The following is a 25668-nucleotide window of genomic DNA, read 5'->3' as shown; positions in this document are numbered from 1 at the left end:
CCCTGTGAACAAGTGAGCTTCCTTCAGGTGCTGTAGTTTCCTCTCACAGTCAAAAGATGTACAGGTTAGTATGTTAATTTGTCGTTGTAATTGCCCCGTAATTAAGCTGCAGATAAATTGGTGAGCTGCTGACGGCATGTCTCGAAGGACTGGAAGTGCCTATTCCATGTTGTTTCACTAAATAAATAAACAAACAATAAGGCAAACACAGTAACTTAAAGGTTGGTGGTAAACTATAACAATGATTCTTCCCCCTTTAGTGAAATGTAACTAGAAGTACCCAATTCAAATGACTAACTAAAGCCAAAAATGGGTAAGTTACCAGTAAGGTTTAATGGACAATTTCATTTGAAATTGGCAGCTTATAAGCTAAAACATATTGTGGAATGAATAAATAAGAGCTGTAAATATTTATTATTTATGAATGTTACACACATTAATCATTCCATTAATTGCACAAGATATACTGAAGGCTAGCATTTTGCAGCATCACAGTGAAAAGGCAATTTTAACAAATCTATTTCCAATTTCAGGGTACAATTAATGATTTTTGCAAGTTCCCAATTGAATACCATCTGTAGTTTGCTCTTCTGGGAAAGTGCCTGATTTCAACTTGGTAGGTTTTGAGGAAAGAAATGAAACAAACTGGAATGCAAAGTCAATAATCCAGTAATTAGTCACAACACTGCATCAGCCAAATAGTTGGAGTTACTGACATTATTACTTTATTATATAGTTGAAAAGACAATTTATTCAGAAAGCATGGTGTTTAAAGAGCAGAAGTAGAACAATATTCATAGTTATAAGAATACAGAAGACCATTCAACTCCTCAGGCCCATGACATATCCTAGGAGAACAATCCCTTTTAACACAGAAAACACTGGAAGAACTCAGCAGGTCAGTCGGCAAGTGGCAGGCAGCAATCTCTTTTAGTTCTTCCCCCCACTCCTTTTCTTTTGTGAATCTTTGCAATTTATGAGAATCAGGTTTATTATCACTGAGGTATGTTGTAAAATTAGTTGTTTTACAGCGGTAGTACAGTGCAATACATAAAAGTTGCTATATATAACAATAAGAATATATAAATAATAGTGCAAAAAGAGGGCAAAATAATGAGGTAGTGTTCATGAGTTCATTGATCATTCAGAAATCTGATGACAGAGGGCAAGAAGTTGTTCCTAATATTGAGTGTGTGTCCTCAGGCCCCTTACCACCTCATTGATGGTGGTAACAAGAAGAGGGTATGTCCTTGCTGATGAAGGTTCTTCATGATAGACACACCTTTCTGAGGCATCACCTTTTAAACATATACTTGCTGGTGGAGAGGCTAGTGCTGGCGGACTTTACAACCCTCTGTAGCTGTTTCAGGTCCTTTGCATTGCTGGACACAGTGATGCAACCATTCAGAATGCTCTCCACAGTCCATCTATAGAAATTCCCTAGATTCTTTCGTGACATACCAAATCGACTATTGAAGATGGCATGTCTTCTTCATATTGTGTCAATATGTTGGACGCAAGATAGATCTTCAGAAATGTTGACAACCAGGAGCTTGGAGCTACTCAACCTACCCACTGCTGACCCCTCGATGAGAACTGCTAGGTGTTCTCCCAATTTCCACCTGAATTCCTTGTTCTTACTGACATTGAATGTAAGATTGTTGTTATGGCACCACTCAACCAGCCAATATATTTCACTCCTGTACGCCTCCTCATCACCATCTAAGATTCTCCCAACAACAGTTTTGTCAGCAAATATACAGATGCCATTTGAGCTGTGCCTAGCCACAGAGTCAGGAGTGTAGAGAGTTACCTCTCACCTATGCTTATCAACAACTTTTGCTTAAACATTAACCTGCACTAATGTGCAATTTATAGTGGCAAAATTACCTACCAGTATGACTTTGGGATGAGGGAGAAAACTGGTCCAGTCATGGAAGGAATACATAAACTCTTCACAGATAGAAGCTGAGGTCAGGTTTAGATCTGGTTTCCTGGAATTCCCTGATTGCCTAGAAAACCCTTATCCTTTGAAAATAAGCCCATTCTGGACCCTCAGGCTACTAACTCACACATCATCACTAACCATATTAATTTTGGAGATCTCCCACCCACTGCCACCAAACTCATAGTTCCCTCATCCCACACTGCTCCTTTCTACCTCCTACCCAAGAGCCACAAAACTGATTGATCAGGCAAACCCACTGTCTCTGCCTGCTCTTGCCCCACTGAACACATGCACACACCTCAACTCCATTCTGTCTCCGTGGCTCAGTCCCTTCCCACCTACAGCCACAACAACACTTCACATGTTTTCAGTCTCCTCGACCACTTTCAATTCCGTGGCCCTGACCCCATCATTTTTCACTATTGATGTCCAGTCTCTATACACTTCTATTCTCCCATCAAGAAGGCCTTAAAGCTCTCTGCTTCTTTCTCAACAAAAGACCTAAACAGTTCCCCACCACCTTTATCTGGCAGAATTAGTCCTCATCTGTAAACATTTCTTCTTCAGCTCCGCGCAGTTTCTCTGAACTCAACAGGTAGCCATGGGCACCCACATGAGCCCCAGGTATGCCTGACTTTTTGTTGGCTATGTGGAACAATCCATGTTCCAAGCCTACCCTGGTAATACTCCCCAACTCTTTCTGCACTACATTGATTACTGCATTTGTGCTGCTTCATGAAGCCATGCTGAGCTCATCAGTTTCATCAACTTCTACCCTGCCCTTAAATTCATGTGGTTCATCTCTGACACCTCTGTCCCCTATCGTGATCTCTCTGCCTCCATCTCTGGAGCCAAACTGTCTACTGACATTTTTGATATGCCTACTGATTTCTACGGCTATCTTGACTAGACCTTTTCCCTCCCTGTCTCCCGTAAAAGTGCCATTTCCTTTTCTCAGTTCCTTCATCTCTACCGCACCTGTTCCCAGGGTGAGACTTTCCTTTCCAGGACATCAGAACCTCTGCATCCAACACATCATTCTCCATAGCTTTCACCGTCTTGAGAGGAATTCCTAGCACTAAACGCGCCTTCACCTTTTCCCCTCTCCTGCTCTTCGTTTTCCACAGGAATCGATCCTTCCTTGATTCCTTTGTCCATTCATCCCTCCCAAGTAATCTCCCTCCTGGCATGTATCCCTGCAAGCGAAAGAAATGCTACATCTGCCCATTCTTAAGACCACAAGACCATAAGATTTAGGAGCAGAAGTAGGCCATTCGACCCATCAAATCTGCTCTGCCATTCAATCATCTGCTGATCCATTTCATCCAGTCATCTCCACTCCCCTGCTTTCACCTCATGCCCTTTAATGCCCTGACTAATCAAGAACCGATCTATCTCAGCCTTAAATACACCCAATGACTTGGCCTCCACAGCTGCTCGTGGCAACAAATTCCACAGATTTACCACCCTCTGACTGAGATAATTTCTCTGCATCTTAGTTATAAAAGGAAGTCCTTCAGTCCTGAAGTCATGCCTTCTTGTCCTAGAATCCCTTACCATGGTAAATAACTTGCCATCTGTTCAGTCCTTTTAACATTCGTAATGTTTCTATGAAATCCCCCCTCATTCTCCTGAACTCCAGGGAATGCAACCCAAGAGCTGCCAGACATTCTTCATACGGTAACCCTCTCATTCCTGGAATCATTCTTGTGAATCTTCTCTGAACCCTCTCCAATGACAGTCTATCCTTTCTAAAATAAGGAGCCCAAAACTGCACACAATACTCCAAGTGTGGTCTCACAAGTGCCTTATAGAGCCTCAACATCACATCCCTGCTCTTATATTCTATACCTCTAGAAATGAATGCCAACATTGCATTCGCCTTCTTCACAACCGACTCAACCTGTAGGTTAACCTTTAGGGTATCTTGCACAAGGACTCCCAAGTTTCTTTGTATCTCTGCATTTTGAATTCTTCCCATCTAAATAATAGTCCGCCCGTTTATTTCTTCCATCAAAGTGCATGACCATACACTTTCCAACATTGTATTTCATTTGCCACTTCTCTGCCCATTCCCCTAAACTATCTAAGTTTCTCTGCAGGCACTCTGTTTCCTCAGCACTACCCATACCTCCACCTATCTTGGTATCATTGGCAAATTTAGCCACAAATCCATTAATCCCATAGTCCAAATCATTGATATACATTGTTAAAAAGCAGTGGTCCCAACACCAACCCCTGTGGAACTCCACTGGTAACCGGCAGCCAGGCTCAATAGGATCTCTTTATTCCCACTCTCTGTTTTCTGCCGATTGGCCAGTGCTCCACCCATGTTAGTAAATCCCCTGTAATTTCATGGTCTCTTATATTGCTAAGCAGACTCACATGCAGCACCTTCTCAAAGATCTTCTGCAGTAGGTTAGTCAGGCAGGATTTTTCTTTCAGGAAACCATGCTGGCTTTGGCATATCTTGTCATGTGCCTCCAGGTATTCTGTAATATCATCCCTAATAATCGATTCCAACAACTTCCCAACCACTGATATCAGGCTAATAGGTCTATAGTTTCCTTTCTGCTGCCTCCCACCCTTCTTAAATAGCAGAGTAACATTTGCAATTTTCCAGTCATCCGGTACAATGCCAGAATCTATCAGTTCTTGAAAGATCATTGTTAAGGCCTCTGCAATCTCTCCAGCTACTTCCTTCAGAACCCAAGGGTGCATTCCATCAGATCCAGGAGATTTATCCAACCTCAGAACATTAAGCTTCCTGAGCACCACCTCAGTCATAATTTTCACTGCAGAAACCTCACTTCCCTGACACTCTTGAATGTCCGGTACACTGCAGATGTCTTCCACTGTGAAGACTGATGCAAAATACGCATTCAATTCCTCTGCCATCTCCGCATCTTTCCTTACAATATCTCCAGCGTCATTTTGTATTGGTCCTATATCTACCCTCGACTCTCCTTTACCCTTTATATACTTAAAAAAAAGTTTTTAGTATCTTCTTTGATATTAGTCACCAGCTTACTCTCATAATTCATCTTTTCCTTCCAAATGACCTTCTTAGTTTCCTTCTGCAAGTTTTTAAAAGCTCCCCAATCCTCTAACTTCCCACTAGCTTTGGCTTCCATGTGTGCCCTCTCTTTTGCTTTTACTTTGGCTCTGACATCACTTGTTAGCCACGGTAGTGTCCTTCTTCCCTCTGAAAATTTCTTCTGATTTGGAATATGCCTGTCTTGCACTTCCCTCATTTTTCATAGAAACTCCAGCCATTGCTGCTCTGCGGTCCTTCCTGCAAATGTCCCTTTCCAATCAACTTCGGCCATTTCCCCCTTCATGCCATTGTAATTTCCTTTATTCCACTGAAATATCATTCACCTCTTCCCTCACCTCCATTCAGAGTCCCATTAATTCTTCCAGGTGAGGCAACACTTCACCTGTAGTGCTCGTCTGTTGTATCCGGTGCTCACCATGTGGCCTCCTGTACATTGATAAGACCCAGGATAAATTAGGGGACCATCTCCATTTGCTCCATCTGCAAAATGTGAAATTTCCCAGAGATCATCCATTTTAGTTGCTATTCCCATTCTGACATCTCAGACCATGGCCTCCTCCTCTGCCGTGATGAGGCCACTCTCAAGGTGGAGGTCCTGTATAGATAGTCTCCAACCTGGTGGCATGAACATTGATTTCTATTTCCAGTAATTCTTTTCCTCTCACCCTTCCCTCTTCTTCTATTTCCCACTCAATACTCTTACCTCTTCTCCTCACCTGCCTGTCACCTTTGTCTGATGCCTTGCCTTCTTCCCTTTCTCCCATAGCCCACTCACTTGTCCTATCAGATGCCTTTTTCTCCAGTCCTTTACCTTTCCCACCCACTTGGCTTTCCCTGTCACCTTCTAGCCTGTCCTCCTTCCCCTCCCCTACCTTTTTATTCTGGCATCTTTGCACTTCCTTTCCAGTCCTAATGAAGAGTCTCGACTCAAAACATTGACTATTTATTCATTTCCATAGATGCTGCCTGACCTGCTGAGTTTCTCCAGCAGTTTGTGTGTGTTTCCCTGGTATTATTGTGTTACCTTGCTATCACTACAAACTGCAGCAACTTCTACCAATAAAAAGAGGGCAGTTTACGCAGAAAAAATCAGTGATATAAATTTTACTGAGCAAATTATATGTTTATAATATCAGTCTTAGTCAAGATTGATTGACGAGGAGATACCAAACATTGCCACTCCAGATGGTCATACCATTGTCATTATAGGCAGCCTTAACAACTAATAGTTTTACAGGAAATGGTGCTGGGATAAAGTAATTGGTGGATGGAATGAAATATAATAATTTTGGGTAATTGAATGAAGATTTTTTTGTGTTTTCCTATCTACATGGCAACCTCAAAATTTCTCAAAAGTTATTAGACATACAGAATAATCAACACAAGTAAACACGCTAAAGATGTGTGGCAGATTCTGGACAAAAACTGAACTAGGTGGTACATGATTGTAATGTGTTTCTCTTCTAAACAGAAGGATGGAGGAGAACCAAAGAAAACAGTAAACCCTTCCAAATTCTGTGAAATAGACCACCAGCTCTTAATGCCAATTAAATAAGTTGAAACATAACATCTAGCATCATATGCTCAATATGAATCAGTAAATCATCTGGATTCATTTTTGAACTGTGTGTTCTTTGTTTGCAGGTTGCAAAACATTTTGCAAATGTCAGTAACCATTCTGAAAAAAGAAGGCTGGCACCTAATCTAATGACGTGCATAGGTTACTTCAGTGCATTTGCTCTGTAATTTCCAATTCAATTAATGCATGGACATATCTAATCCAATTTAAAAATGAATAACAATGTTTAAAAAAACTTAAATTATAATGTCCAGGTGTCTAAGCTTTACCAGCCAAAAAATAGTTCTATAAAGCAAAGATCTTTTTTAAACTTGGTATCATTTTAGTGGCCAATATTTGTACTTCTTACAAAACCTCTGTATCACTGATGACATAATGACCAAAACTAAATAAGTGGAGGCCTAACAAATCCATATAGTCATTGGATGTTAGAGTATGTTTTTGTAAATCATCATGGCATTGAATACCAGTTTGCTTTTGGACTTTAGTACGTTTGTACACTGTCAATACCATTGTCTGTTGCCCACTCAGCTGACTTTAATTCAGATTCTTCCTAGTTCACCTGAGACTGATATTTACTTTGCCCACATCGGATGTGCATTTTCCCACAGAGCTTCTAGACCAGAGTTCAGTGTTTTGTTATCCACTCAACTAATGGTGGGATCCTTGTATTTCTACTGAGTTAGAGCAGTGTAGTGCAGGAACATGGCATTTGGCCCACAGTATCGTACCAGACCAACTAAAAACACCCATATACTAAACTCTTCTACCTACATCATGTCCCTATCCCTCCATCTTCCTTACGTCCATGTACCTATCTAAACGTCTCTTAAAAGCCTTCAATGTGTTTGCCTTTACCACCATACCAGGCAGCGCATTCTATGAGTAAAAAACATTACCCATCACATCCACTTTGAACCTACCCCTCTCTCACCTTCAGTGCATGCCCTCTGGTATTAGACATTTCAACCCTGGGAACAGATGTTGTCCACTCTATCTATGCCTCTCATAATCTGATAAATCCCTATCAGATCTCCCCTCAATTTCCAGCACTCCAGAGAAAACAACCCAAGTTTATTAAGCACCTCATGACAGCACATGCCCTCTAAACCAGGGAGCATCATGGCAAACCTCTTCTGCATGGTCTGCAAAGCTTTAACATCCTTCCTGTTGTGGGGTGACCAGAACTGTAAGCAATACTGCAGGTGTGGCCTAACCAGAGTTTTGTAAAGTTGCAACATAACCTCTTGACTTTTGAACTCAGTTCCTCGACCAATAAAAGCAAACATTCCATAAGCCTTCTTAACCACCTTATTGACCTGTGTAGTCACTTTCAAGGAGCTATGAACTTGGATCCCAAAATCTCACTGCTCAGCAACAGGGTTAATGATCTTGTCTCCTTGCATTTGCGCTACCAAGGCGTAGCACCTCATATTTACTTAAGTAAAACTCCATCTTCCATTTCTCTACCCATATCTGCAACTGATTTATATTGTGCTATATTCTTTGCTAGTCATTTACGCTATCCACGACTCCACTAATCTTGGTATCATCCACAAACTTACGAACCCACCCATCTACATTTTCGTCCAGGCCATTTAGATACATTACAAACAGCAGAGGTCCCAGCACAGATTCCTGTGGAACACCACTAATTACTAATCCAGCTCGAAAATGTCCCTTCAACCACTACCCTCGGTCTTCTATGCGCAAGCCAGTTCTGAATCCAAACAGCCAATTCAATGCGGATCCCATGCATGTTAGTCTTCTGGATTAGCCTCCACAGGGGGCTTTGTCAAATACCTTACTAAAATCCATGTAGACAACACCCACTGCCGTACCCTCATCAATCACTCGTCACCTTGTCAAAAAACTATCAAGTTGGTAAGGTACGACATGCCACACACAAAGTATGCTGGCTCTCCCAAATCAGGCCATAGGTTTCCAAGTGCTCATATAGCCTATCCCTAAGAATTTTCTCCAGCAATTTCCCTACAAATTACATGAGGCTCACCAGTCTGTCATTCCCAGGATTTTCCTTTTTTTCCCTTCTTAAGTAGAGGTACAACATTAGCCACTCACCAATCCTCAAAGACCTCACCTGTGGCTAGAGAGGACACCAAGATGCTGGTCAAGGGCCCAGCAATCTTGTCTCTTGCCTCCTTCAATAACCTGGGGTAAATTCCATCTGGCCTTGGGAACTTATCCACGTTAATACTCCTTAGGAGGCCCAATGCTTCCTCTTCCTTGGGCTCTAATCATCCTAATGTATTTATACACTCAGCACTGATCTCCTGGTCTTCCATATCCTTTTCCTTGGTAAATACTAAAGCAAAGTACTCATTAAGTACCTCACTTACATTTTCCACATCCAAGCAAACACTCCCCCCGTTATCCTTGAGTGGTCCCACCCTCTCCCTAGTTATCCATTTGCTCTTGATGTCTGTATAGAATGCCTTGGGATTCACCTTAATCCTACTTGCCAAGGATTTTTCATGTCCCCTCCTGACTTTCCTAATTCCCTTCTTTAGTTATTTTCTGGCTTTTTATACTCCTCATGTGCTTAGTTTGATCCTAACTTCCAAAGCTTTACATACTTTTCCTTTTTCTTCTTGACTAAATTCATCATCTATCTGGACGTCCAAGGTTCTATTACCTTTCTATCCCCATCCTTCCTTCCAACAGGAACGTACCTTTCTTGTACTCTTTGCAATTGATCTTTAAACACCCTCCACATGTTGGATGTGGACTTAGCAAATGTGGACTCTTCTTAATTGAGCCTCCATCTGTTCACACCAAAGCCTTCCCACTCTACCACTTGAGTTCCTCCTGTGCCTTCATCCAGATGTGCTGTGGCTTATTTGTGATAGACATCCAATTGGGGTGGAAAGTTATTAATTCAAACACCACTCCAGTACAGTAATGAGATAGTGCTGCACTGTCAAGTTGTGTCGTACAGGTGCTTGTAAAACTTATCCTAGCAACCTTCACAGCATTTATTCTTGAACCAATGTTAATGTGTACTGATATCTAGTCACTTAACTTATTGCAACATGTAGGGGAAGAATTCTGTGTCAATACTGATTATATCTCAAACAGTACTTCACTGGCTGTGAGGACGTGGAAGGCATCCCCACAACCAATTGAGATCTTCCTTTCCTTTGACTTGCACAATGAAGAGGAACAATCCTAAAGTGATTCCATTAGGGACAGCACTCTTTTCAAAGCAAGGCCACTACCACAAATAACACATTTTCTATCCATGAGAATGCAATCTGTTCTCTCTCACTTCAAAACTTCCTTCTAATCCCACGGGGCTCCATCTTAAATTGTAACTGTATCTTATCAAAAGTACTGTTTTTAAATAGTGCCAGTTGTGTACATTGATATTATCCATTTCAAAAAGCAGTGATTTTTGATCATTTTGTTTGACTTAAAAGAATTTCAGACTCCTGCTAAGATGCACAAAAAGACCTGACACTAGCCAATAAAATTACCCTACTAGACTAAATTAAAAGCTATCCAGCTAACACCACTCGTCGTCAGCTGGCAGAGATAGCTAGAGTGTTGAAATCTACAATTACTTTCTTGATATAGCAAAATAAACTGTGAGGGTAACGGATATTGGGAAAGGCATTAAGCCTCGATGTTTTAAGGGGCTAAGAATGGATAATTTGCCTATCTGCACTATCTGTCTGCACTGATTTTGTTCATTTACAGTCAAGCAAAGAACACTGTAGTATTGTCTGGATGAATTCCTCCATTGATATATAATAGGAACTAATACACAGTTTTGTAGTTCTATAGAGGTACTGATAGTGTTCTAATTTGTTCTGCATTTTATTTAAATACATAGTTTGTTACTCGGTTAAATGATAGTTTGTCTTTTTATATCTTTTTAACTATCTTCGTGAAACTTCGGCTAATTGGGGCAGCCCCTTCATTGTACTGGTCCTGATGTGTCCCAGTTAACTGGAATCAATTATTTTGAAACCATCAAATAAACTATCTTCATTGACTAACCTAATAACATTCCCCAAAATATACAGATAGGTGAAGTATGACCTTTTCCAGAAATCACATTAAAAGTCTCTAATAAAGTCCTTCACTTGTAGGCTATGTGCCAGGAAATCCTTAGAATAATTTAAGAGAATCTTTCCAGGGCATTAGTTTTGTTTTAACAAGCACAGAAAATTGATAGGTCAAATTTTGCTTTAATAAGGATCTTCATTTTGGATTATCACATTCATGGTTGAAAACACAGATAGTCCCTCAGCTTTAGCTTCAGGAAGTATAAACCAATTAAGTGTAAACACTTTGGAGGATGAATAATTTTCTTTAATTCAATTTTACAGACTTAAAGCACAAAATCCATTGATTCTAGTTTTCTTTTTGGTAATGTACGGAAGTATTGTCAACATAATATTGTTAGCTTAATGCATAGTTCTGTTTTTCTGAAAATTTTGGAGAATGATGAGATGATTGATTTTCATTGACACCACGACATATGCTGCTGCTCACAGCACCCAAAGGCATACTGCAGAACAGCATTGCACCTCATAGAAATGAATAAGATGAATGATGACATTTGAGACTGGTGATGTTAAGCCTGGTGCTGTCAAATTTGAATACAATTGACTTAATCTGGCAGAATGGGGAAAAAAACAGCATTTTGTCCTGTGGTGATATAAAATAGAATAATTACAATAGACTGTAAGTTTATAGATAGGGAAATGTGTTCTCTTAACATTCGTGCAAAGCATCAATTGAGAGTTATCTGTTCAAACATGGTTTCACAACTTCAACACAGCTACATGTGTAGAGGGAGGCATCTGTATGACCAGTGTGTTTACAAAAAATGAACTTCTTCCACAAATTCTGCATGGAGGCCGGTGACCAGTGGTGTGCCTTAGGGATCTGTTCTGGGACCCCAACTCTTTGTGATTTTTATAAATGACCTGGATGGGAAGTGGAGGGATGGGTTAGTAAATTTTCTGATGACACAAAGGTTGCGCGTGTTGTGGATGGTGTGAAGGCTGTCAGAGGTTACAGTGGGACATTGATAGGATGCAAAGCTGGGCTGAGAAGTGGCAGATGGAGTTCAACCCAGACAAGTGTGAGGTTGTTCATTTTGGTAGGTCAAATATGATGGCAGAATATAGCATTAATGGTAGGACTCTTGGCAGTGTGGAGGATCAGAGGGATCTTGGGGTCCAAGTCCATAGGATACTCAAAGCTGCTACACAGGTTGACTCTGTGGTTAAGAAGGCATATGGTGCCTTGGCCTTCATCAATCGTGGGTTTGAGTTTAAGAGCCGAGAGGTAATGTTGCAGCTATATAGGACCCTGGTCCAACCCCACTTGGAGTACTGTGCTCAATTCTGGTCACCTCACTACAGGAAGGAAGTGGAAACCATAGAAAGGATGCAGAGGAGATTTACAAGGATGTTGCCTGGATTGGGGAGCACGCCTTATGAGAATAGGTTGAGTGAACTTGGCCTTTTCTCCTCGGAGCAAGAGAGGATGAAAGGTGACCTGATAGAGGTGTACAAGATTATGAGAGGCGTGGATCATGTGGATAGTCAGAGGCTTTTCCCCTGGGCTGAAATGGCTAGCACAAGAGGGCATAGTTTTAAGGTGTTTGGAAGTAGGTACAGAGGAGATGTCAAGGGTAAGTTTTTTACGCAGAGAGTAGTGAGTGCATGGAATGGGCTGCCAGCGGTGGTGGTGGAGGCGGAAACAATAGGGTCTTTTAGGAGACTCCTGGATGGCTACATGGAGCTTAGAAAAATAGAGCGCTATGGGTAAAGCCTAGGTAATTTCAAGGTAGAGACATGTTCAACACAGTTTTGTGGGCTGAAGGGTCTGTATTGTGCTATAGGGTTTCTGTGTTTCTAAATTCTTTCTTATGTGCCTCAGGTCCTCCCACTCACTCTTTGATTTATTTTACTTCCTTGGCATAATTCAGAAATCTTAAGTAACACACAAAAGATATGTAGAAACTCAGGTCAGGCAGCATCTATGTAGGGAAATGGATAATCAACATTTCGGGTCAAGAATCTTCATCAGGACTGAAAAGAAAGAGAGGAGATGACCAGTATAACAAGGAGGGAGGGAGGGAGGGAGAGTGGGGTAGAGCAAGATCTGATGAGTGATCGGCCTTTTTCCACTGTTTTCTGTTTTTTCCCTTAAGATTTATATAGGAATAATTTGATCCAAAAGTAGTATGATATTTTATTGTGTACAAATTGGTACATGGAAGATGAACCTAAAGATATAATGTAGTTGGTTTCCAGTTTGGTTTTTGTCACATGATGACAGACTAAGAATAAAATGTGACACAGTAGAAATTTTGCCATGTTAATCTTAAAAATATAAGTTTCAGAAGTTTTGTGATTTGGTCTTTAGATTCTGTAAACTTTGTTGCTTTCTGGTAATTTGCCTGTGAGCCCTTTCTGAAATTACTGAATACCACTAAACTGTGAAGCACACAAGCATTTTTTAAATGTTATTAAGAATCTAAAAAATGTCAACAACCGATCAACACCTCAGCAGCTTTGCTGTGAGTTCCATTGTGTACTGTGAAGAGGAATTTCCATTGGTTTCTATTTTAATTTCTGCAGTTTTTAATCTGAGAGGAACAATGAATATGAACCAATGATCAAAGTTCAAAGTAAATTTTTTGTCAAGGTACATATAGGTCACCATATACACCCCTGAGACTTGTTTTTTTGTGGGCATACTCAGTAAATCCAAGACCCATAATAAAATTGATGAAAGATCACACTCAACAAGGCAGACAGGCAACCAGTATGCAAAAGACTACAGTAACAAAAGAACAAAAATAATAATAAAAATAAATAGGGTGTGGGAACAATTCACTGATGGGGGGAGTGAAGTTGAACCCCACTGGTTCAAAGGTCTGATGGGTAAGGGATAACTGTTCCTGAACCTCATAGTGTGAGAACTGAGGCTCCTGTACCTTCTTCCTGAAGGCAGCAGCAAAAAGAGAGCATGGCCTGGGTGGTGGAGTCCTTGATGATGGATTCTGCTGTCCCACAGTAGCAATCTGTGTAGTTGTGCTCAATGGAAGGGAGAGCTTTGTCCATGCTGAACTAACCTTGTCTACTACTTTTGTAGAATATTCAAGGGCATTGGTGTTTCCATACCAGGCTGTGATGCAACCAATCAATATACTCTCCATCACACATCTGTAGAATCCAATGGTAAAATACACAATCTACAACATGGATATGATTATGGCAGGTCATTTTCCCATTGTATCTTAAAAGCTTCAAAACTGTGTAGTTTTTAGAATCCTCAAAAGCATTGGAGTAAGAATTTGTCCTGATTGCACATTATATAACAGCATGTGGCATTGAGTTTAGTTCCAGCCTGCTCAATCTTTCCTCACAAAAAAAACCTACATCCCAAGCCTAGAGAACATTCTTATAACTACTTCCATAACCCTCCTTAAACAGGGAGACCAAATATCTCAACATTTCTCAAATGTGGTCTCACTAGAATGTCCAGTTGTATCAAGATTGCCTGAATTTTTTTTCCATCCCCTTTGTAATAAAGGCAAATATTACATTTGCCTTCCTCGTAGTATATAGAGTGCATCAGTATTTGGGTGGATATGTTCAGTCCATGTAACAAAGCCAAGATACCAATTCCTTCTAGCCTCCTAGCCAAGCTGAGACATGGCTCAGCTGAAAAACTGGGCTGAACAGTGACAGACAGAATTTAATCCAGACAATTGTGAAGTAATGCACTTTAGGAAATCAAAAATTCAAGTCAGACATACAGTATATACCTGAGTTACAAGGAGATTGTGTTCCTAAAAAGCCATCCACCCATCACATAACTTTTTGTCATGTGAATCCTTGACAAAAAGTGACAAATTTTGTTGTCTGTTTCATGTTTTGTCTTTATTTAGTTGTCTTTTCACAGGTTACATAAGAGCGCATTTGTTTTATTCCATCTTTCAATTTTTTGGTAATGATGTGTGAATCTCTAAGGGCAAATTTCCATTCTTCAACGTGCCATAATACAGGGATAAGCAGTATAAAGTATAGACCTTAGGAGTGTTCATTATACAAAGGGACCTTGGCATGCAACTCCATACCCTACTGAGAGTGGCAGCACAGGTAGAGTAGTGACAAAGGTATTTGGTATGATTGCCCTTGTAGGCTGAGGCATTGAGTGTAAGAGTTGGTACTACATCATGTTGCAGCTGTACAAGGTATTGGTTAGAACTCACTTGGAGCATTGCACAAAGTTCTGGTCACTGTATTACGGAAAGGATATGGTGGCAATGGAGACAGTGCAGAAGAGATTCACCAGGATTGGTCCTGGAATTGGAAGGCTGTAGTTACAAGGAAAGACAGGATAGGCTGAGTTTATTCTCACTAAAAAGTAGGAGATTGAGGGGTGAATTTAAAGAGGCTTTTAAAATAATGAGGGGTGTGGATGGGTCAGATAGAATCTTCTTTCCAAGGTTCTAGAGGGCACAGGTTAAGAATGAAAGGGGAAAAATTTTAAGATCTGAGGTGAAAATGGTGGTTATCTAGAATAAGCTCTGTGTTGTGGGATTCTATGATTCTTGGATGGAAAACTTGATACATCTGTGTGGTAACTGGTATTCAGTGGTTATCTGAAATTAAAATAATTCACAGATAGCTGATAGCACAGATATCTCCCTAATCCACGGATCCGCTATCCGCGCGTAAGTGGCAGCAAGCAATAATCCCCCTCCCCCACCAGCAAATAAAAAGTACACCCGCTACCAAGCACAAGCATGAGCTATGTGATAGCAAAGACACAGTCCTTGCAGTTACCATAAAGACTATCGTAATTCATCTGGCATTCGGCAACCCACAGGTTCTCTCTCTCCCTAATAAGGGAGAGGGAGGTGTCCCCCATTTTCACAGCAAGCGGGAGACATAACAACCACCTGCTGGTTTACGATGTTAAAAAAGTCCATTTTGTCTCTTTTTACAAACTCTGTGCCCAAAGATCGCAAAGATCTCGGGACTTCGGGCCCACAGCGAAAGATTTTCCACCCTCCCCAACGACATACGAGTCTCCTGCCATGACACCGACCCTCAATCCGCCCGTCTCCAGAGCCCCATAATCTTAGGCTGGGCTGCCTCTCAGTCCGACCCCTTGGCGTGCCAAACAACGGCCAGTCCTGAAACCCCGAGAACGGGTCCCATTCCCACAAAGAACCAAAGTCAGCATGTAACTCCAGGTCAGGGTCTTCAAAAGAACCCTGAAAGGGGAAAATAAAGATATTAAAGATGGAAATAAAGCTGTTTCCAAAGATGCAAGCAAAGGAGTCACCGTTTAGCGCCATCTTAACTCCACTTCCACCTTTGCTACTGGAGTTCAAATTAAATTTATTATTAAAGTACATATATGCCACCATATACAACCCTGAGATTTGTTTCCTTGCGGGCATACTCACTAAATCCAAGTATCAAAATCAATGAAAGACCACACCCAGCAGGACGAACTAACAACCAATGTGCAAAAGACAACAAACGGAAATAAAAAAGAGAAAAGAAATAATAATTAATAAATTAAAGAACATGAGATGAAGAGTACTTGAAAGTGAGTCCATAGGTTGTGGGAACAGTTCAGTGATGGAATAAGTGAAGTTACTCACTAGTTCAAGAATCTGGTGGTTGAGGGGTAATAACTGTTCCTGAACCTCATAGTGTGAGTCCTGAGGCTCCTGTACCTTCTTCCTGATGGCAGCAGCGAGAAGAGAGCATGACCTGTGTGTTGGGGGTCCTTGATGATGGATGTTGCTTTCCTGTGACAGCGCTCTATGTAGATGTGCCCAGTGGTGAAGAGGGGTTTACCCGTGATGGACTGGGCCATATTCACTACTTTTTGTAGAATTTTCCATTTAAGGACATTGGTGTTTCCAGATTATGCCATGATGCAACCAGTCAATATACTCTCCACCACACTTCTATAGAAGTTTGTTAAAGTTTTAGATGTCATACTGAATCTTCATAAACTTATAAGGAAGCAGAGGTGCTGCTGTGCTTTCATCATTCTTGCCTTTGTGTGCTGGACCCAGGACAGGTCCTCTGAAATGATAACACTGAGAAACTTAAAGTTGCTGAGGCTGTACACCTCTGATTTCCTGATGAGGACCTCCGGTTTCCTCTTCCTGAGGTCAGTAATCAGCTCCTTGGTCTTGCTGACTTTGAGTAAGAGGTTGTTGCTGTAGTGCAACTCAGCCAAACGTTCAGTCTTCCACCCATGTGCTGATTAATCAACACCTTTGATTTGGCCAATGACAGTGGTGTCATCAAACTTAAATTTAGCATTGAAGCTGGGCTTTGCCTCGCAGTCATAAGTGTAAAGCGAGTAGAGCAAGCGGCTAAGCACACAGCCTTGTGGTATGCTTGTACTTGATGGACATTGTGGAGATATTTTTACCAATCCAAGCTGACTGAGGTCTACAAGCGAGCTAAATTGTGTGTTTAATACATAGAGCCAAGGACATCGAAACACAGAAAATAGGTGCAGGAGTAGGCCATTCGAGCTTGCACCACCATTCAGTATGATCGTGGCTGATCATCCAACTCGAAACCCTGTACCTGCTTTCTCTCTATACCCCCTGATCCCTTTAGCCACAAGGGCCATATCAAACTTGAGGTTCACTAACTTGAGTGTCATATTTTTCTCCCATGCATGTACATTAAACAAGTAAAAGAGTGTCATAAGTAATTGCCCCATTTGAAATACTGCTGGTTTGCTAACTAATAGTTTGGCTACTCTCAGTACTTTCTGCCAAACTATTGAAATGATAGAGATTGTCAATTTAAAAATTTGACAGATGAAAGCAAGAAGCCAATTGAATTTTATATAAAGGAAGCTATAAATATTAATATTATTGTAGCCTATATAATGTTATTTTCCCACTGTAAATTGATAGTATGAATAAATTCAGTGATTTTTATCCTGAGTATTATTTTCCACTTTATAAAACCTCAGGGCATACATTGGAAACCTTCTATAAATCCAATTTGTTTTATTATCGTCAAACAGGCAATTCATTAACCTGAAACAAAGTAAAATAGCAAAACATGAAATATAGAGCGTTGACACAATGAAGTGGATGATCTGCATGCAGGAACTGAGCAACATTTTGGTTCTCTCCCCATATGTAAAAGTAACCAGAAATAAAGTTCAAAAAAAAAAGAAAATATGGACATAAGTGTTCATGTTTTCTCGTTACTTAGATGGGAGCTATTGACTTTGTGCCCTGCTCACAAAGCAGTACCATTCCTCCTCTAACTATTCTTGTAACCCACATTCCTATCAATTCCCTCCACAAATTCTACCTGACACATACAAACTAGGGGCAAATTAGAGTGACCAATTTAATCTAACAATCGACACATCTTGAGGTATAGTGGGGAAACTGGAGCACCCTGGAGTAAGTCACTGCATTTTGCTATTGGTTTGTATGTGTTGCACTACAGAATATAATCTCACTTTTGAAATGTTGATGGTTTACTGTGTTTGTCAAAGTGCCAATGATTTGAAGCTTATTTTTTATGCATTCTTTACAGCAAGAAATTGCATACATTACTTTCCAGTAAAGTAGCTGCTCTGTTTTGCAAATCGATGATGTGGAGGTTAAGCATGGCGAGTTAGGGGACAGGTTGGAGTGAGTCAGAAGTCAGGGGCAGTAAATGAATAGTCTGGGTAAGAGTTTGAGTCTAAGTCAAAGCAACCCGTGGTCAAGCATCAGTGATCCTGGAGCGTAGGTTGGCAGGCGCTGAAGAGACCGGTGATCCCAGATTGGTTAGTCCTGGACCCATGTCAGATGGGTGCCATGTCCTGGGTACATGCAGGAGTCATGAGGGGTGTGACCACCCAGGCTGCTGGGATTGGAGTTCCATGTGAGTCCGGAAGTTGAGGCCCAGAGGTCAAACCCACGATCTGTGAGTCTTATACCGGAGAGCAAAACCAAAACTTGAAGTCTGGAAATAGAAGACTGAAAGTTTGAAGACTAAAAGCCTGAAGAAGTCACAAGGGCCCAGATCACACGGGCCAGAGGGCCATACAGTCCAGAAGGTGAGACCCAAAGGTTAGATCCAGACCGGCGAGTCCTGGGATTCAGGCCTGAAGGTCGCACCATGATTAGTGAGTCCTGGGGCCTAGTGTGAAGTGGAGGCCCAATATTTATGAGTCTGAGAGTCCACAACCAAGGACGAGAATCCCGGCGATGGCCTATACTGGGGTTGTAGTCCTGTCTGTGCAGGAGGGTGGCGAAGATGCTTGTTTTACTGTTGTTTTGTTTTGTTTTGTTGTTTTGCTTCTGTTATTCTGCTGAACACTGTAAGCCTGTTATGCTGGCACCAGAATGTGTGCCGACACTTCTGGGCTGCCCCAGCATGTCCTTGGATGTTTTGGTTGTTAATGCAAATAACAAATGTCATTGTATGTTTCAATGTACATGTGATAAATAAATCTGTATCTAAACTCCAAAGCTTCCTTGATGTGTAGACGTCTGAATATCATGATATTGATACATTTTTACTTTTTAACATCTCATCTCGAATTTGGCTAAGTTTGCCTGGAAGCACCCCAATATGCAGTGATATACAGAATGAGGAATAGATTGAACATATGCACATTATGGTGGTAGGCCAAACATTGAACAGCTGAATACATAGAAAAGCTTCCAGGACTGTGAGTGTGGTGCCAGTCTCCAAATATTTAGGAGCAGAAAGGAAGTTCCATGGAAACTCAAGACTGAAAATGAAATCCAAAATATTTACAGAGTTAGTCTGCTTTGCTAATCCAAATAGTAATTATGAACAATCAATTATGGATTGAGTCTGGATAATGGAAGTGACTGATTTGATAGAATTCTTATTGTTTTTGTACATAAAATCAATATTAAATGAAAAGAAATCCTAATTACACTAATAATGGTTATTAAATAGAAAAAGATGAGCTTTATTTGTCACATGTACACTGAAACATACAGTGAAATATACCCTTTGCTTCAAATCAAATCAGCGAGGATTGTGTTGGGTGGCTCTCAAGTATTGCCATGCTTCTGATGCAAAGCATGCCCACAACTTATATGTCTTTGCAACATGGGAGGAAAGAGAAAACCCAAGCAGTCATGGGGAGAATGTAGAAAAACCTTACAGACAGCAGAGAGAATTAAACCCCATTCTTACAACTGGCAGTACAATAGTGTTATGCTAACTGCTGTGCTACCATGTCAATCTCAAAGATGCATGCTTAGCCCTGCTCTAACCTAGAAGTATGACCACGTGGCTAGGCACAGCTCAGATACTATCTATAAATTTTGCAGATTATATCAATGTTGTTGATTAAAATCTCGGATGGTGTCAAAGAGGTGTACAGGAATGGCATCAATCTGCTGGTTAACTGGTGTTGCCACAATAACCTTGCACAAAACATCTCAACATCAGCAAGACCAAGAAATTGATTGTAGCCTCCAGAAAGAGGAAGTCAGGAGAAGACACAATAGTTTTCACTGAGGGGTCAGCAGTGGAAAAGATGAGCAGCATCAAGTTCCAGGGTGTCAATATGTCAGAGATCTGTCTTAAGCCCAACACATTAATGTCATCATGAAGAAGGCACTACATGGCCTTTACTTCATTAGGAGTTTGAAGAGATTTATTATGTCTCCAAAGACTCTTACAAATTTCTACAGATGCACATTCTGGCTGCTGGCTTCACAGCTTGGTATAGAGGCACTAATGCACAGGTTTGCAAGACGCTCCAGAGGGTTATAGTCTCACCAGTTCAACTACAGGTGCAATCTCTCCTTTACTGAGGACCTTCAAGGGGCGATGTCTCAAGAACTTGGCATCCATCACCAAGAGCCCTCACCATTCAGGATATTCCTCCTCTTGTTACTGTCATTGGGAAGGAGGTACAGGAGCCGGAAAACCTTTAGTTGTTTGTTATTGAAGTCAATCAGTCTGTTGAAAACTGATGTTGAGGTACTCCAGTAAATAACTTCACTGGCAGTGTCAAAATAAGCAGGAGTTAAATTTATTCATAGAGGACTGAACAGAGCAAAGATAGCTAATCAGTAACAATGGCTTTTCAAAGTCATGATCATCATAAAACACCATATGTACCTTAATCTTAAATATCACTGTGAAGATATCATCAGAATATTGCTCAGAAGTACGCTGTACGTTAATTTCAGTTGTTTCCTTCAAATATGCAAATCTGACTTTGACATCAATGTTCTATCTTAAAGATATCTGTAGGATAAGCAAGTCATTACAAACAGAACCTGATCACCAGTAAGCTCTCTGCCAAGACATACACCTTCCTTACTTTATTAATACTCAGTCAAAATCTACAATTTATTATTGATTGCTGTTAAGTAAAAATCAGGGTAAAACCATCAACAAAACAACTAGGCATGGATAAAAGTGTGACCTTGTCATTTTCTTTGAAATGTTAGAAATCTTCATCTGATCCTGTGACAATCACTTTTGCAATGGCTAGAATATTGTATTAAGTTGTGCTGAATGTGGCCAGCCATTTCCATCCATGTTCTACTCTTACAGAGGATTAGCATATTTCCCATTAAAGTCCAGAAATGGAGTGAAGTTACATCTTCACTCCATTTTAATGGCAGTGCTTAGGAAGAGGCTTTTTGATGTTACTTTAATGTAAATGGTGGTTGGTGAATGTTTTCTTAACTTTTTCATCACATTTATCTTTGATATATTTTTAAATGATTGAAAATACTTTTTAAAGTGTTTTTGAGTACGAGAGAAGTTGTAAATTCATAAATGAAAGTTGCCCAGCTATGGCAGAAGGTGAAGATTTTGCTGCTGTCAAAGTCATTCTTTGGTTAGGGCCTAAGCAAATCAAACCTAAAGCCTGTTCACTGGCTATAGGGAGCTTTGCTTTACCTTGCCACCTTACAATAAATAAAATCAAACCTAGACAACAAGGACCAGAGACAACGATTCTTGATTAGCTGAGTCCATCAAGTTATGGATCATTGTGAAGAACTGTAACTAAGTTTAACTAAGGAGGAGCATTCAAAATTGATCGAAATCATAGTGTGCTGTGCAAAACAGGAAAATATTTGTTTACTTCACAAAATGCACAATGAATTTATTTTGTTTTAAAAGATATTGCCCTAGCCTGTATTGTTACTTGTGAGTATTGATTGAAATGAAGGTCAAGCTCCATGTCACTAACCTGTCCACCAAAGTACAGGATAGGATTGTGTGGCCTCATATTCAACATCTGCATGACAGAGGTCCTCTACCAATTAGGCCCTCCTGTACAACACTGGAGGGATAAGCAAGCCAGTGCGTCCTCTCCTAAGCCAACATTCACAGCAATTGGACCTAATTAGACATCATGGATTGGATTGAGTTGAGCAGAGCACGTCATATCCACACTCCTGAAGCAGCATTCTGTTCCAAACTGAGTCATGGGTCTAGATTACCATGCAGATGGAGGAAGAGATTCAAAGATGTGCTCAACGCCTCCAAGAAAAATGTGACATACTGTCAAACGCTTAAGAATTCCTCCCCCACCCACCCCCAAGATTGCTCGACTTGCTGAGCTCCTCCAGCAAATTGTGGCTCTGGATTCCGGCATCTACAGACTTATATTCTTCTTTCTAACTTTGAAGAAGCCCTGACCCATTAATTGCACAGTTGGATGGTTTTGAGAACTATGAATCCATACATCAGTTGCACACAGCAGCCCTGCATAAATGGCAGAGGGCATAACCTCATGAACTACCTGCTCAATCTGTAGAATAGTCTGCATTTTCTCGTCAGTCACCTAAAGAACCATAAAATAGAGTGGAAACACATTATCCTTGATTTCAAGGGACTGCCTGAGAAGAATTGGTTGGGCTGTTTATCAAAATTTTAAGAAAATAATATCATAATTCACCAAGTATGTTATAGAAACTGCAGAAGTATTCTTCAAATGTCTCTGTGGGAACATCTTAATTCGTATTGCTAAACATAATTTAGATTCCCCACATAGCAAATCATTTTCTATCGCAAACACGAGAAAATCTGCAGATGCTGGAAATCCAAAGCAACACACACAAAATGCTGGAGGAACTCAGCAGGTCAGGCAGCTTCTATGGAAAAGAGTGAACAGTCAATGTTTTGGGCCAAGACCTTCTTCAGGATTGAGAAGAAAGGGGGGAGATGCCTGAATTAAAGGGTGGGAGGAGGGAAAAGAATTGATAGGTGAAGCCAGGTGAGTGGAAAAAGTTAAGGGCTGGAGAAGAAAGCATCTGATAGGAGAGGAGAGTGGACCATAGGAGAAAGAAAAGGAGGAGGGGAAAAAGGTCAGATTTGGGAATAGAGGAAGAGGTTGAAGGGTCTTGTTCACCAGAAGGAGCAATCGATATTCATGCCATCAGGTTGGAGGGTACCCAGATGGAATATAATGTGTTGCTCCTCTACCCTGAAGGTGGCTTCATCTTGGCACAAGAGGAGGGCATGGATTGACACTTGGAATGGGAATTGGAATTAAAAATGGTTGGCCGCCAGGAAGTCCTGCCTGTGGCAGGTGCTCTATCATATGGGTTTTCTCAGGCTAAATTAAAAAACCTGAAATGTTTAGGGCAAAAATCAAAAGTTAATTTGATCACAATAGCTGCCTTCTTCTGGGTTATAGGGTTAAAGTGAGCTAGACAATGAAACATAATTACTGCATTGCTGTGTGCTTCATTGCACTTGTGAAGTATCATTGATTGCCATGGTGCACTCAAAGTGCCAAATATTGTACTGGAAGCTTTAAAGTAGTTCAGTGTTTAACTACAGGTTTATGCTAAAAATCAATACTAATCAAGTAACGTTCCAAACTATTACTGTACTGAAATAGTCTGCTCATTCAACCAGCTACAGGACTAAGTGCTTCTAGATGGCTATCACAAATTTGGCAATATAACTAACTGGCTAATGGGCAAGTAAATCTCTAGATTCCTTATTTGTAAAATACTGTCTAAGCTTCAAACAGTACAGTGGCTAGTTTATCGATCATCAGGAGAGACTTTTTGAAGATAGGAATAGATTTTGAAGAAATTATTAATGATATCAGCTTAAGTTTGGACAAGTAGAGGTGGCTGTGTGGAGGGAAACTGGTTGAAAGGAAAAACATGGACATTGGATTTCACAGATTAGTAAAATAGAACCCTGAAGCTTGTACTTGACTTCACATAGGTTACTTTAAAGGGTAGTTAAGAATCAGCCATTTAGGTTGGTTTAGAATGACATATTGTCTGGCATGGACAAAGATGACAGGTCTAATGTCAATTTGCATGGGACCCGGTTGGTAACCCAGAGATTGTGACATTCATGATTTTATCTATTAATTTACATCTTCAGTTAAAACCCTTTTCTTCAGTCCACTTCTAATAATTCTTCTTAAGTGGACCTCGACAACAGGATTCTTCCCTTCAATCAGCATTTTTCCAGATTCAGATTAGTTTGTCAAATACAGCAAGTTGCAATGAATTTCTTTGCTCATGTGTTAACAGTGCACATAGTATTAACAAATACAACAATAAACAATGTGACAAGCACCAGTGTACGGAATGGTGCAGAGTATAGCGATGCAAGCTGAAGTAGTGCAAAAAGGAATGCTGAAATCACAATAATGGAAGAGGTCTGAGAACATTGGATGAGGATCTGGAGGAAGAGATTGGTTCAGAAATCTGATAGCAGTGGGGAAGAAGTTGTTCTCAAGTCTGGTTGTCTTGGTCTTCAAGCTCCTGTATCTTCTCCCAGAAGGTATAGGGAGAAAAGAGAATGGCTGCAATGGTAGGTATCCATCTTGAGAAGATCTCATTACCTTAAGTTTCAAATATAGACAATCCAACTATTACCAGTTTTCATTACCATCATCAAATTAAGCAGTTTTTAGTGTTGAACAAAAATATTGCAGCTTTTGGAAATCTGAAATATAAATGTGAAATTACACTGCAATTTGGACAGAATGTACGGAGAAAATATTCCATCCCAGCCTTCCTCTTCCTGGTGCTACTGGATCAGACTCACTTCGAGCATTTTTTGTATTATTTTTATTTTGAATTTTTGGTCTTACTTATCATGTTTTCTTCAATTCCCAGTTTTGGAATGTCAGAGTATTCTCGTATGACAGACACTGAACGTGACCAGATCGACCAGGATGCACAGATTTTTATGAGAACCTGCTCTGAGGCCATCCAACAGCTGAAGGCAGAAGGTAAACAGTGCACAAAAATGAAACTCTGCAGTTTCATCACTAAAGAGGCTACACTTTTATAAAAATGAAACTGTTCTTGGAATTTTTAACAAAATTAATAAAAAACAAGTGGAGGTATTGATTTATGTTCACTATTGTCAATGGACTTAATTTAGAAAGTTATTTTTTGCTATTTCCGTAGTATGCCACTGCACGCGTAGAAATAGATTGAACCAAAATTTCCACAACATGTCAAGCCAGAGGGATGACATCTAGGTGACCCTGTCTGATGGGGAAGGGATTTTAGGGAGTTCAACCACAACTGGCCTTGCAACACTGGTTAAACAACCTGAAGGAGCCACATCAGAAATCTAAAACACAAACAAGAAATACTGGCTAACCGAAGTCTGTGGAGAGAAAAAACAGAGTGAACATTTAATATCCAGATAAATGGTTGATGACCAGAAATAGTAACTGCATGTTCCATTCTCCATAGATGCTGAGCTGAATTACCTTCTGAGTATTCACAGTATTTTATGTTTTATTAGCAAAGTGTCAGCACAACAGCACTTCATCTGTGCCAAGATCACCCTGGTCAAACTTTCAAACTGTCCTTCTGACCACAATTCATCTTAAATACCCTGAGGTAGAAATTTGTTCTCTGGTGCATGCATTTAATGTGTGATATAGTAACTTGAGTGCATTGAACTCTGTACATGTCAAGCGCATTTAGTGGAAGACAGATTTCTACTCCTGTTAGTATTCTTCCTTGAACTCTGCCACTTCCCCTGAAAAATGTTTGACCTCCTTCTCTGCAAACCATACCACACTTCCTTA

General features: G+C 40.5%; 1 protein-coding gene across 1 annotated transcript in view; it reads left to right on the top strand.

The window, feature by feature from the left end:
• The window catches only part of stx18 (syntaxin 18), a 181615-nt gene that overhangs the window by 117723 nt on the left and 38224 nt on the right, over nucleotides 1–25668 (top strand). Inside the window, exon 3 of the mRNA XM_073042630.1 lies at nucleotides 24737–24852. Coding sequence (XP_072898731.1) covers nucleotides 24737–24852 — 116 coding nt within the window. The remainder of the gene's footprint in view (nucleotides 1–24736; nucleotides 24853–25668) is intronic.

Source organism: Hemitrygon akajei, chromosome 4, assembly GCF_048418815.1.
Source record: "Hemitrygon akajei chromosome 4, sHemAka1.3, whole genome shotgun sequence".
Taxonomy (NCBI): domain Eukaryota; kingdom Metazoa; phylum Chordata; class Chondrichthyes; order Myliobatiformes; family Dasyatidae; genus Hemitrygon; species Hemitrygon akajei.
Note: the sequence above shows the minus strand (reverse complement) of the source record. Positions and strands in the feature narration are given on the sequence as shown.